The sequence below is a fragment of the Pollachius pollachius genome, assembly GCF_949987615.1.
Source record: "Pollachius pollachius genome assembly, chromosome: 7".
In the NCBI taxonomy this organism is placed as follows: domain Eukaryota; kingdom Metazoa; phylum Chordata; class Actinopteri; order Gadiformes; family Gadidae; genus Pollachius; species Pollachius pollachius.
This window is the reverse complement of record NC_136940.1, coordinates 20,956,201-20,970,360: the sequence shown is the minus strand read 5'-3', so window position 1 is coordinate 20,970,360 and position 14,160 is coordinate 20,956,201. Positions and strand designations below refer to the sequence as shown.

General features: G+C 48.9%; 1 protein-coding gene across 1 annotated transcript in view; it reads right to left on the bottom strand.

Moving 5' to 3' along the window:
* Positions 1-14,160, bottom strand: part of cpamd8 (C3 and PZP like alpha-2-macroglobulin domain containing 8) — a 38,799-nt gene that overhangs the window by 20,454 nt on the left and 4,185 nt on the right. The window contains exons 6-24 of the mRNA XM_079740389.1: positions 13,800-13,817; positions 13,000-13,054; positions 12,646-12,759; positions 12,271-12,355; positions 11,962-12,070; positions 11,253-11,480; positions 10,731-10,901; positions 10,102-10,230; positions 9,310-9,508; positions 8,507-8,676; positions 7,147-7,296; positions 6,717-6,878; positions 6,403-6,545; positions 5,608-5,670; positions 4,347-4,578; positions 2,645-2,798; positions 1,491-1,621; positions 1,327-1,378; positions 855-1,153 (exon numbers count right to left, since the gene is read on the bottom strand). Coding sequence (XP_079596515.1) covers positions 855-1,153; positions 1,327-1,378; positions 1,491-1,621; positions 2,645-2,798; positions 4,347-4,578; positions 5,608-5,670; positions 6,403-6,545; positions 6,717-6,878; positions 7,147-7,296; positions 8,507-8,676; positions 9,310-9,508; positions 10,102-10,230; positions 10,731-10,901; positions 11,253-11,480; positions 11,962-12,070; positions 12,271-12,355; positions 12,646-12,759; positions 13,000-13,054; positions 13,800-13,817 — 2,664 coding nt within the window. The remainder of the gene's footprint in view (positions 1-854; positions 1,154-1,326; positions 1,379-1,490; positions 1,622-2,644; positions 2,799-4,346; positions 4,579-5,607; positions 5,671-6,402; positions 6,546-6,716; positions 6,879-7,146; positions 7,297-8,506; positions 8,677-9,309; positions 9,509-10,101; positions 10,231-10,730; positions 10,902-11,252; positions 11,481-11,961; positions 12,071-12,270; positions 12,356-12,645; positions 12,760-12,999; positions 13,055-13,799; positions 13,818-14,160) is intronic.

The following is a 14,160-nucleotide window of genomic DNA, read 5'->3' as shown; positions in this document are numbered from 1 at the left end:
AAACAACAACAAACACCAAACGCACACGGGCCCATTTAGAGCACATTTCCTCCTGGTGCGTTCCGTGGGTTTCGTTTCGTAATCGCATTAAACCAAAGACCATGTGCAGCGCGGCCCCACCGGGTATCCCCCCAACTCCATACCCCCAGAGCAGCAATAAGAGCCCCCTAAAATAAATGAATCCTACTGGGTTGTAACCCTCGCGGTGCTCGACAGCGGGGTTTTTAATTGCTCTCTTTGGTGATTCGGTGCCGAGCGAAGGCCCAGGACTGCGTTTTCGAGGGTCAGGACCACGGGTGTGCCAGCCCCTGAGTACCATGTAAGCACGGGGCCACGGATCAGCGAGTGTCCTCACTGACATCAGCCCCCGTTAAGTGTGACCTCACAGGCAGCCCATGCCAGTAAAACTGGCGCCAGTCCTCCTAACACACAGACCCTGTGGCCTTTTCCGCAGACTCCCGTACTCCGCTCTCTTAAACTGCACACAACAGCTAAACAGCTCAACTAAACAGTGGCATGTCCCCGATCTGCATTTTTACATCTCAGTTCTTCTCCTAGTTTCCCTCCTTGCGCAATGTGTCACGTGGCTCGCTATGAACTGATCAGGCTCAACCCTTAACGAACGAGAGTCAATTTACAGATTTGTCTCGGGTTTGAATACATTTCCAATCAAGGGTAACGTTAAATGTGAAAATTAAACGGATAATGCATATTATCTTTGTGTAAAAAAACATATGCTGTTCCGACTGCTGAAAAATGCCGATGTATATTTCTATATACATTTTGTCATCATATCCTCATCTACGATCACCAAAGATCGAACTGAGACAGCTGGGTCCTGGGCGGAGCCTTACCTGGATCATCCCCAACTTCCAGCTGATCCAGAAGCTGCGGAACTCATCCCAGGACAGGATGCCTGGCGTGGCAGCACTGACCAACGGTTCCCCCATTTTACCCACGGAGACCCAGGAACGGCTGTTCTGCCTGCCGCCCAGCACAATCTCCAGCATCTCGGTGCTGTCGTGGGGGCTTCCAGAGAGGGCAAAGTGGGCATCGTTGTGGGTCTTCACCGCCACCTGGAACTGGGTCATGCGAGCTGGCTTCTTCACATACTGGTACTCGTACTTGTTGGGAGTGGAGATGTGGATCCTCTCTACAACACAGGTATAATAAACACACTGTCAATCCTGAGTCGTTTTTGACTTTGATAATGTAATCAAGTCAAGTAAAGCTTAGTTCTGTAGCCTTTAACCCCTAACACAGTTATAGTATTGAAGGGATTCATGGGCCAACTCCTTAATCAGGAGAGGTTACAGCTGTACTCACCATTAGGGCAAAAGAAGACGCTGTACGTGTATTCCCTGGGGAGGCCTTCTGGCTACAAGCAGAGTGATGCAGAATTGAAGAATGATAGATTGAATTGAACTGATTTAAAATGGATTCGGTGAGTAGAAAGGCATCCACATGCCAAGCAACATCCCAGCACCTACCTCCACCAGAACACTCCTGCGAACGTAGTCCAGGCCAGTGGGGGTTCTCCGGTCGTCCACATCGTTGCTCACCTTGTTGGTCTGCAGCCCGTCAGAACAGCAGCTTGGCTCACTGTAGGCGATCGCACGTGCTGTAGAAGAAGCATTGGAGAGCTTTATCAAACGCTTCTTTATGGTTTTATATATTCATGTAGGGAGGTAGGAATGTATGCATGTATAGATAGCATGTTTCTATGCATGGATTCATTATTCATTATTGCCAGTGGTTACTTTTGGTCTAATTGTGTGTTTTGCAAAGCCATGAACCCGTGTGTTGAAACTCTTCCCGTACATCAACAGTCCCTTGATTGGAGCAAAGCGTGTCTGCGTAACCAGGGACAGTACGGAGCGAGCACGTGTTGGCAGTGCTTGCTGTCCCCGCATGGAACAAGCAATGCATCTATCACAACAGACATTGCACAACAAAAACATGCCTCCGCGAGTTCTCTGCTCTTTTGAGGGTGGGGGTGGGCCGGGGGGGTGCATGCATCGCAGCGGCCCAGTGTCCGCAGCGACTCTTTGTGTGTGTGAAGTGAGCGAGAGAAAGACTCGGGGTCAAGGGACAGGCGAAAGGGGGCCGTGGGGGGCCATGTTGACCACCAGTGACCCGCGAAACTCATCAACATGCCACTGCAGTGTCACAGCAAGGCCCCTGGCTTCTCCCCCACCGCATTGTTCCCGCATTGCTCTCTGGAAGGTGGGAGGACTGTTTGTTTGTAGCTCTTGGTGGGGGACCAGATCACACGCACGGGATCAGGGGCTCATAAATCTTCTGGGCCAGAGGCCTGCCCTCCGAGGCAGCCCTAGAGAGAGAAAGAGCTGCCCTGGAGAGCAGCCCCGCAAGAAAGGCGCTATTGTTTGACCTGGAATGCCACTACACAATTCAAATTGCCCAGCACGGTCTGATCTGTACTCGCTGATGTAAAACATCATAATCCGGATAAGGCTTAATGATCAGACTACTGGACACAGAATATAAGCATCCTTTAAAGTCTGGACTCTTTCATGCATAAAGACTTGAATTGGTTGCCTACATAAAAAAAACATTCAAGATTGAACCCCACTAGTATCATTGGGAAGTAGTGTCTGTGTATTGCATCGGGTCTTCGGGTCACCTGTGATGTTCATAGCTCCCAGCTCGGTGAAGGAAAGAACGATCGACGTGGGCGTGGCCTCCCCAGGAGCAACACACTTCTTCCTGGTGAGGTGGTGTTTTCCTGGGTGGCCCACGAACTTGATGCCCTTGGGGACGGAGACTTTAACATGGACCTGTGGAGAGATGGAGAGAGGGAGAGAATGGGAGAGAGGGAGAGAGAGAAAATATATGTGTCAATGAGAGGGAGAGGAATGTAGTAAGACGTTAGAGAGGACACGAGAAGGGGAAAGGAGACGAGAGGGAGAACAGGAGAGTAGAGAAGAAAACAGAACAGGACATGAGGGGAATGGAAAGAAGAGGAGAGGAGTGGAAAGAGGAGAGAGCAGGAGCGGAGATGACAGGAGAGAGAAGAGTAAACAAGGGGAAAAATATCAGGATGGGAGAGGAGAGGAGAAGGGGACGAGAAATAGTGAAGAGAGGAGGAGAGGACAGAAGAAGACAGGAAAGGAAAGAGAGAAGAGAGGAGGAGAGAAGGAGAGGACAGAAGATAGGAGAGGAAAATAGAGAAGTGGAATGTTAAACGGATTAAAGTCAGGAGCAGCAGGTGTCTGACAGGACATACCGCCGGCATACCCCTCACATAGCGTATCTTCCTCCCAGCGAGGCTCTTAAAAGCATTCACGGGAGGATTTCTAAATTGCATTCTGGATTTTCCATGCTGACTGACTCATGCTTCTTATGCTCCCCTGAAGGATTAAGCTCCACCGCTCCAACTTTCACCAAAGCGCTTCAGCAATGCGGACGGATCCTTTCACTGGTTTTCATCTACATGCCACTAGTCGTAAATAACTCTGCAAAGGAAATATAAGAATCACATGTTGCCGGCGCCGACATCAAAGCGGAGCTCTGCCATGGTTTGCATTACCAGGCGAATGCGACATTAGGCCGACGCACGCACGCACGCACGCACGCACGCGCACACACACACACTGTTTAATGGGCTCATCTGCAGACAACATGATGTCATCTCCGTGAGGCCGCGGGACGGACCCGTTTGAAGCACAGGATGGAACATGAGGGGCTTCCAAAAAACATAGCAGTGGGCCGACCGCACGGTTTTCTTAGGAGCATTACACTACCTTTGTCCCGGCGGGGCTGGGATACGAGCCCCGCCGTCATGCCAATAACTCCCCGCGTTTCATTCACTCCATTCATCGAAACCGTGTTCTGTTCCACTTATCCGGTTTGATTTACGGCTTGTTTTTCTTATTCAACGAAACACATCAATGGGGAGGAAATAAAGGATATATTTCATCTGTATTGAGCAACACAAAGCGATTGTACGGCTCGGGTTTTGCACGCTGCCGCGAGCGGTTACCTAAGCAAACTGCGGCTGGACTGTGACGTGAGGGGTGTTTTTATACGAGACCGCCGGGCTTTGTGTCAGGTTTACAAAACACACACACATGTAAACATTTACTTTGAAACCGGATGACGGGGTTTCGTTTGAAGCTGTGCCGCGGTGATGTCACCCTGTCATTATCACATTCACACCGTGCTTTGGTTCGGGACGGTAAAGTTCACACTGTGCGGATGCAAACATTGCACTCGATAGGAATTTCGGTTCCGAAAACATGTGTCTTCCAAACACGAAGGTTTGTTGTGTAAGAATCGGCCGTACTCTGTGTGACGGGCGGGTGAGTCTGATGTCCTGTTCATACCTCGCCGCAGGTGGGCAGGTAGTTGTAGACGGTGAGGGGGACTTTGGTCTGCTCTCCTCTGATCACGCTGTAGGGCAAGGTGAAGTCGACGAAAAAGGGCTTGAAGGTGCGCAGCTCCGCCCTCTTGGCCAGGCCCATCCCCGTGTCTTTGGACAGGCCAATGGCCTCGGTCACCCAGGTCGTGATGGAATCCGGAACGTCCAATCGCAGCTCGGCTTCCCCAGTCTCCGCACTGTAAGGGATGCATGGAGTTAAGGTGATTCAAGGGGCCGTCGTAGGCTGAAATTGAGGTGTAGAATAAGATCATGAGAAGAATGATCTGATTATATCATCCTTTTCAGATACTTCTATATTCTATATTCTATGAGCCTGTTTGGATACCATCTGGCTTTGGTTAAGTTTCTTAAATTGTAAGTGTGTTTTTGTCATGCTTTTGACCTTGTTCCCTTGAAGTCTAAACTCGGATGGAAATAGATGAAGGCAGCAGGGTGATGGTTTTGGACCATCACCCTTGAACAGGACTTTTATGTTTGAGGCACCTGGGTCAACACAATAACACCTGCGCCCCATCACTATCCTACACACGGCATAACAGATAGCCGGGCCAACCGTCAGGTGTGGACTGGAGAGGGGCTTGCTGAGGTCATTACTGGCAACCCATTCTGAATGTTGGTCTTGGCAAACACCAACAGGACAAAATGAATGTTCTGACAAAATTCCCTTTCCTCTTGATTAGCAGCCATGAACCATAATACCCTCAATGTGACTAATAAAAGCCTTGAACTGCCGACAGGAATTAAGCAGGAACTCGCGGCTCGCAGTCCAACGGCATAAAGCATATGGGGATCTATGTACATTTACATTGGCTGGAAATGAATGAAAGGGACTGTTGAGAAACTTGTGGCGTGTTCCCAGATAACTTCATCAGTTTAAATGAGCCGCATTCACAGGGCTGGACGCTGCCAGCACACCAGAAGGTCCGAACTCCTCACACACAGGCTAACTTAACACCTCCATCGTATGCTTCTCCTCCTCCTCCCAGACCTCCTTTTATCACCTCCTCCCCTCTCCTCCTGCGTCCACATGTCTAACATCTCCTTCACCCCTTTCTCTCTTCCTGTTCCCACCACCTGTCACCTCTCTCCTTCCTCATGTACAACCATTTCTTCCTTCTTTTACTTTTTAGCTAATTTTTCCTCATCTTCCTGTGTGTGTGTGTGTGTGTGTGTGTGTGTTTGCACACATTAAGATAGTTAAATACCTGACATTAAGGCAGTGCCACACCCACGTCTCCGGGAAGAATGTCCTCCTGCGCTTCTCTGCTCTGCAACCAAGAACACACACATTTACACACACACACACACACACACACACACACACACACACACACACCAAGCTGACATCAACAACAGTCCTCCAGCCCTCGGCGGTAGTGCCACTTTCAGTATAACCATCCATAATTAAAAAAGGTATAATGTTGACCAAAACATCCTCTTTAGTCACAGCATGTGTTTAATGTTAATCTCTTGGATGAGCGCTGTTCATGCCTTTAAGGAATGTGTATTCCAGAATGCAACACGGAAACACTTGATTCATCTGCATTGTCGGTCCATCTGCTTTCCTCGTTCCCGGCTCACCGGCCTTCATTTACCCCGGTGCGTTGAAGAAAAACCAGCAGCATTTCAAGGATTTTTCCCCAACATTTCTCAGATTCCCCTGGAAAATATTTCCACGTCGTAAAGAAATCATAGTTTTTCCACGGTTTTGTCATGTGAATACTTGTTGTTTAATGCCTACTCCGGTCACAAAACACACTTGCATTAGGGTGATAATACGTTAACGGTTCGGCACCAAGACATTACAACATGAAAGTTGGAAATTCTAGGTGTCCAACAGCTACCGTTCAGCGGCATTCCAAAACCCCCTTGAGCGGAGACGGTGCATCCTTCCATTCCTCCCCCTTTGGCTCCGAGGCGCACTTAAACGGTGGAACCGGTACACAAACAGGAGCCTCCTTGAGAGGGGATGACAGGCAGGAGGAGGACGTGTCTCTAACCTGGGCACGGCGCGGGAGTGCAGGGCAGTCATTAAGGTGGAGGAGTGGGGCTGGAAGGCTGGCACCGCCTCGTCTGTATACATGCCTCCGCTCTGCCGGTGGTTCAGGCTCACCACGTCCGTCATCACCACCAGCCCTGTGTCCTGTGGTGAGCGCGCGCACACACACACACACACACACACACACACACACACACACACACACACACACACGTTTGAGATAAAAGCTTCAAATTATCTAATCTATTTCGGGGGCAGCATTGGAGAACTTGGATCCAGACAGGCCACAGACGTTTCGCAGGCACCCCGTCTCACCGTGAAGGCAAAGCGTGCGTCTTTGGTGATGTCCCAGTGCCACGGGAAGACAGAGGAGCGCCTGCGTCGCCGTGACGACAGGCCCGGCCACCAGAAGTGGCCGTCGTCTTTGGGGATGCCAAACGCGTCGGACACGTCAAAGTCTGCCAGCTCTTTGAACACCTGTGTGGCGGGGCAAAAAAGATCAGACCATGTGCATGCAATCAAATGTTAAATCAGCACACACACACACACACACACACACACACACACACCATTTGAACATAATCCTATCCAGACACAGCGGTGCTCTGTTTACGCAACCAAAGTGCCCGCAATTCAAACACGCCTAAACAATCTGTTTTCATAGCAACTTGGGGTAGCAGGCATCACATACGTCTCTATGTGTTTATAGAGTATCTATGGTCTGGTACTGGCTTTGGGGACCCACCTTGTCTGGGCTGAGCTGGAAGTCGGGCTTCAGGAGGTAAAGGCTCTTATCCACGGTGGCCACGCACACACAGGATCCCTTGTCCGCCTTGAGCCGGAGGCTCACCGGCTCACCAGGCATCGACTCGTTGGCGGATAGGGACACAGACACCTGCAGATCCCGCAGATAAACCACACCGAACCCCTTAGATCATGCAGATACAGAGCGGATCAACCAGAGTCGATGGAGGAAATCAATGCACCTTAAGCAGCGAGCTAACGATCAGCTAAAAGCAACATACTGTAAAATCCATATTCTTTGTTTCAATACATGAGCCTATTTAAGCAATTATTTACAAAAAATGTAGCGATATTAATAGGAAATAAGGAAAGTAGATGTTTAGTACATTTTAACAATCACTTGTGTCACAGGACCAAAAATAAAAACAAGAAGAGCAAAACAATGGTTGATGGTTGGGTCAGGACCAGGGGAAACCGGGGGCAGCAAGCGGAGGACCCCAGAGGGGGTGACAGGGCCCCGGGGAGGGAGGTCTGGAGTCAACCATTAACTTTACGCCCCGAAAAGCGTTTTTGTCGAGCAATTCAAAGCCATAAATTGGACCAGTTAATGAGCTCTGCTGCCATGCTACCATGCTCCGTAACCCGCCAACCTCCCCTGTCACAACCCTGGTCTTTAATCCACACACACACACACACTGACACACACACACACACACACACACACACACACACACACACACACACACACACACACACAAACACCCACACACAAACACACACGCTGCAGTAAATACTGCTTGGGAGATTTAACTGGGCATGATGCAGGCAGGAACTGTGGATCTGTCCCAAGCCAACACAGCTGCTTGTTTACACACCCCGGGACCACTTCCCTGGACCGGGATGATGGGGGGCCCAGCACGGACGTTTGGGATCACCTCCCAAAATGTATGAACACACACACACACACACACACACACACACACACACACACACACACACACACACACACACACACACACACACACACACACACACACACACACACACACACACACACACACACACACACACACACACACACACACACACACACACAAGATGGACGAAGGCAGGAGTGTACTGCTGATTTATTTAACAATCAATGGATCCAATCTTACCAACCCTGCTCCTTCATCCCTCTATGAATTCAAAGATGCAGAGCTTCAGAGATTTGACTACCATCTCACGAACCTTGAATCAAAAAGGTTACTTTTTCTATTTGATTTGGAGAAAAAAAAAGATCATGGCCGTTTGACCACGATGGCCTCTCTCGTTCCTTCTTCCCCAACCCGGGGACGGCGCAGGTGAGCGATTCCACTCGCCTGGTTCTCGAAGTGGGGCTGGATGGGGATCTGCAGGCTGTCGGTGACGCCCTCCCCGTTCTCCCTGACGTAGTACACCAGCAGGCGGCTGAGAGGGGCCATGCCGGGGCTGACGGGGAAGCGCAGGTAGGAGACGCACGTGTCCAACTCGGCCTGGGACCCGGAGGGTTCTGCCGTAGACAGAGCGTGGGGGAGAGAGAGAGGAGGAGAAGGAGAGCATCCAGGTTAGTCTCAAAGGCCAGTGGTGCCTCTGAATACACTGTTTACTGTTGTTCAGTAACGCTTGTATCCAAAGCGGCTCATGCTGAAAAGATACAGATAATTGAGAAGCAGGTTCGTCGGACGTAAAACCAAACTCCGGTCGTCTCTATTGCATTGGAACTTAGGCTGTGGAGCTGTTTGCACGGTTATGGTTTTTTCTGCTGATGTTTTGCCATAGGTGGTACCATACATGATGTCTGATGATTCAGAGCAGAGCATCCTTTGCTCTGCTTTGCTCTGACTACGAAGCAAAATCCTCTGCATCGAAGAGGACCGTTGGACAGCCAAGAGGCCGGGGCCCAGGGAAGCTCGCCAGCCGATGACTCAATCCAGCCTCCAAATAGGTTTAGTTTTAAACTGCACCGCGCCCTATTTACTATTAATAACATCCTAAAACCTCAAGACATCCTGTCCATCATCCCGACTACATTGAGTCCTGCCCCGAGTGACCTGGTTTACAAACTGCATCACTATGTTGAGAGCACTGAAGTCTTCTCACTGTCCCAGGGGAGAGGCGTCAGGGGGGGTGGCTGTGAACTGACCGGAGGTGGCTGGGGGGAGGAGCGTGGTGTGGATGTTTTTGTCGAAGGTGACGGCGGCCCTCCTGGCCCGGTGTGAGCCGGTGAGGTTGGCTCGCTGGAGCCCCGACAGCACGATGTTTCCCCGGGACGCCACCTCGTAGTGGAGCGTCACGTTGCACGGACACGTGGACTTCAGGGCCATCTCCGCCTCCTGGCCCACCTAGGGTGCAGGGCGCACGTGCAGAGACACGTGCGCACACACACACACACACACACACACACACACACACACACACACACACACACACAAACCAACACACATACACACAAGAATACACACACACAAAAACAGACAAACACACACAAAAACAGAAACAGACATACACATGTAAATAAACCACCATTAAACCCCCGCACACAAGCACACACACACACACACACACACACACACACACACACACACACTAACACACAAAAAATACACACTTTTACAAGAGATAATCATGACCTTTTATTAGTAGTTAGTCATTATTATTTATATAACTCTGATTTAAATGTGTCTGATGTGTAACCAAAGGAAACAGGGGTTGTGCCAGGTCTATATTTAAACCCAGAGAGAATGTGAATCAATAAACAGTGTGCCTCATCTTCGGAAAACAAGCACAGAAGAACTCAATGTCTCAGCAGCTCCTGCCCAAAGGCTGAGGAAGCACAGAACCTCTCCCAGATGTGACCAGGTCTGTCAGTGGTTCCACGTGAAGCCAGGTGAAACGCCTGCTGCGCCGTTTACTCCTGGAAGGGAAGCAGGTTTACCTGCAGTGGGGCACTGGGGCTCTGGATCTGGAGGTGACACTTGCTGGGAGAGTACCAGCTGCTGATGGACAGGTAGCTGGGCAGGTACTGGTCTCCGGCCGGTCTGCCATCCATGGATATCACCTTTGTCTGCACCAAGAAAACAATGGAAAATTAGGCCAAATGCTATTTGGATCTCTCTTTATTATGCAGGATAAATACAAAATATGTAGGGGGGGGGGGGGGGTCTAGGTAAAAAATCTGAAGGAAGATATCCTTAAGTTTTCAATGGTTTGAAGCAACAACACCTTTCTTAGCTGAGCCTTAATAATGTATCAGAAGCATCTATAATGCACAGCAGAAATACAGGTTTGTTGTTTAAAAATCAGGCAGACAATAGACAAATATACATTACAGTTGATTCATAAATAGAGACGTCATAGAAAGTCAAAACAGACTGCATATAATGTACATGATAACAAATTCATCCCTTCCTTCCCCATTCTCATTCCCTCTTATACAATTGGACCCCATACCCATACTCCATTCCATACTTAAATATTTGTAACATATTTAGTGTAAGGACAAACTTTTAAGACATCGTTCTTCTTCCACCTGTTCTGGTGCATGACCCAGAGATGGACACTCACCTCCAGCCAGACATACTGAGCAGATGTGGGGATGGAAGGGATCTCGAAGGTGGCCTTGCCGTTCCTGGAGGTCAGTTCGCTGGCGTAGACGTTGTCCTTTGGGGTCAGCTCCGCCTTCACGCGCACCTTGACCCCATCGGCAGGGCTCCCGTCTGGATAGGTGACCTCTATCTGTGGGAGCCAGGGAGTGAGGAGAGACAAAACTAAGGTAAAAATAGAATTTGATTACACCATGCAGCTGCATTAAAGTTCACAGTATTTCATTGTTCAGCGGATACCACATTGGATTGGACGACAAGAGTTCTATGACACACCAGTACAGCAAATACTTTCATCCCAAGTTTCAGCAGAGAACGATGACTTAACCAAGAACTATACAGGTAGTCCATCGACTTAACCACTGTGACTAGACCATCCTGCCCAAACTTAAAACCCCAAAAAAATCCCGAATTTTTTTTTAACCAATATGGCCGGCAGGGTTCCACCGTTCCCCCAGAGAGCGTGTGGCGGCGCTGCCCTCACCGTTCCCTTGTAGGGCAGGCCGGGTTTGAACTGCTTGCGCGTGTCCTTGGAATACTTGATGTCGATGAGCTGCTGGTGGACCGGCGTGGAGTCGTCGAACGTGGTCTGCCGGCTGCCGTCGGCGCCGGTCACCGTGGCCCACACGCTCACCGCGCCCCGGAAGTGGTCCGCCACGTCCAGCGGCATCATGTCCTTCACGCACAGACTGAAGGTGGCCGAGCCCTTGATCTGATCGCAGGGAACGTAGCCATGGGGTGGGTGGGAAGAGTTGACTATAGATGTTATAGGTGTTGCACGAGAACGGGGTTAGGTGTTGAGTTCTTTATTAGTGGTTCAATTCAATTCAATTCAATTTTATTTGTATAGCCCTTAATCACCATTACAGTCTCAAAGGGATTAGTGGCCTATTCTTTTCGACGGCTAACTAAGGTGGATGTCTCAGGTGGGTTAGTGAGATGCTGTAGTCGTTTCTTGTAAGCAAATACACTACATGCACTCGACGAGTCAGCTTGATGAGTGTCCGATGACTTTCGAATAACCCTTCATGCCTCTGTAATGATTCATTAAATGATTCTCAACGGCACTTTATTGCAATTTGTGTGTGTCCTATAATTTAGAATCCCAACACCACACAAAGCGGTCCACTTCCGTACACACACACACACACCCCACAATACACAAGGATGGGAGCGAAAGTTGATATACTCACATCCATGGACTTGACCACGGGCTGGCCCATCTCATGGCGGTAATAGCCCACTCCATTCACCGTCATGTTTACTGTCAGTTTACCAGTGACTGGTTTCCCAAAGGTATACCTAGAACAACATTCCATTGTAAAACAGCATGCTGACTAATGCTGTGAAATGACATGCTGTTGTTGATTCATTCATCTATCCGAATGGCCTCTGCAGTATGGACTGAGATGCATGCATTACGACATGGTTCAGATTGAATTCTTAACTAAATAGTAAGAATGAAATCCTGTTGCATATTGACACACAAGCGAGACACTCACCTGGCTCGGACCGTGGCCTGCTGACAGGTGTTGAGGTCATGAATGTAACTTGGTGGGTCGATCGCCAGCTCAAACTTAGGCATCACTGGATTGGATGGGTTGTTGGGACAGGAGGGCAATACAGAAGGTGTCACAATCATTCCATTTTCTCATGTTGATGATTGAAAGAGGTATCAGATGAATGACAACTGGCATAGAAAAATGGACCAAACAAAACAAATCAAAGCAACAATATACTTTTTAAGCATTCATGCCAAAACTGTTAAAGTGAAATACACCATGTTGGAGTTTTTGGCTAGGTTTTTATGTCGGAGTAAAAGCCACTAAAACATTCTGGCAGCCCCTTTGAATTGTTATCTTTGAGCAGGTGCTCACCATACTTCTGTACTTCAAAAGACTTGTTGTAGGTGTGGCCCTGCATCTCCACAAAGACCAGCCACTCTCCGAACACCGGCTGGTCTGACAGAGGGAAGCTCATGTTCACGACCCCTGTGAAGAGGGACAGAAGTACACACACAAGAGGGAGTTACGTCAAGGCATCAGGGCATTGGTTAAGTCATTGCACAGAAGGATGTTCTCATCCGACCTTATATGAAACAATCATTCTCTTTTTTAGGTATGTTTAAATTTATGTTTTGGAAGTGTTCCACTTCTATCAAATTATTCCATGCATCAAGCATCAGAATGTGCCATTTATGTGGGAAAACCAGTGTAGAAAATGTGACTCACCACAGCATACTGATTTGAGGCTTTTCCACTGTACCATTCTAGATCCTCTTGGATCCTGCAAGATCAGATTAGCATATCAGGGGATTTCAGTTGACATTTCCCTTTTCTTGTTTAAAGGTTAAATCAGAGTTTTCCCAGCAGTAATGTTGCAGAACAGGATTTGAGAAGTGGGCTGCTTGTAAAAGTACAGCCGCCTGGGGAAACGTAGCTGATCTTGACCCCAAGACCTTGCTTCTGACAGTGTTTCAATAGCTTTTTTTAAACTTTTCCTCTACTAATGACACAGCGTTACCTGATGCCTATCATTAGCCATAAGTTACGTGTCTGTTTCCTTCATTTGACCTAGCTTGTTTCATTGAAAGCCACCCCCCCCGCCCGTCCCCCGTCCCCAAAGGTTGTGAAAAACATCCTGAGGAGAGAAGGTGATAAGGGAAAGAGAAAGTGGGCAAATAGACATTTTAAAAAGTTAAGAGAAGAGTATAGTTTAGAAAACAATGTAGAAAAGAAGAGCATACAAAATAAGAGATTAGAAGAGAGGAACAGAGTCCAGGACAGAAGACAATGGAAGAGAAGAAATACGAGAAGAGGAGTGCAGAATAAAAAGAAGGAGAGCCGAAGAAGAGAAGGACAAGAGATGGCTTCATGTTGTCTATCCCGTCCCCTGAGGAGCGGCGTGTCACAGTGAAGGTGCACAGCCCACTGCAGGGCACTGCTCTGTAATCTTCCAGCAGGGCTGGAGCCCAGACAGGCTCCTGTACCCCTCCTAGGCCGGGGGTGGCCCCGCACTGCCCTGCACCCACCACAACATACGCCTCCATCTGAAAAAAAATAACCAGACAGAGGAGGATGAGAACAACGTTCCTCTTTGCCTCTTGTTTGACTTCGTCACCTTCTCTACAGCCCAACAATCATCCGTCTGTGAACGTTTGCGCTGCGCTATCAATAAACGTTCTGTCTGCATGGTCGCTGTATGGTATAATTCGAAGGGCCGTTGCTAGCATTCCATTAGAAATGATTCTGGGACCGCCTCTGTAAACAGGTTACTGTACAGGGCTATGTGTTCCTGCTGGTCAAGATTCCCTCCCTCTTTAATCTCGGCAGCAAAAACAAGCATTGATCAGGAGTTGCTATGGAGTGTATATTCATATTGTCTGGCTGTGC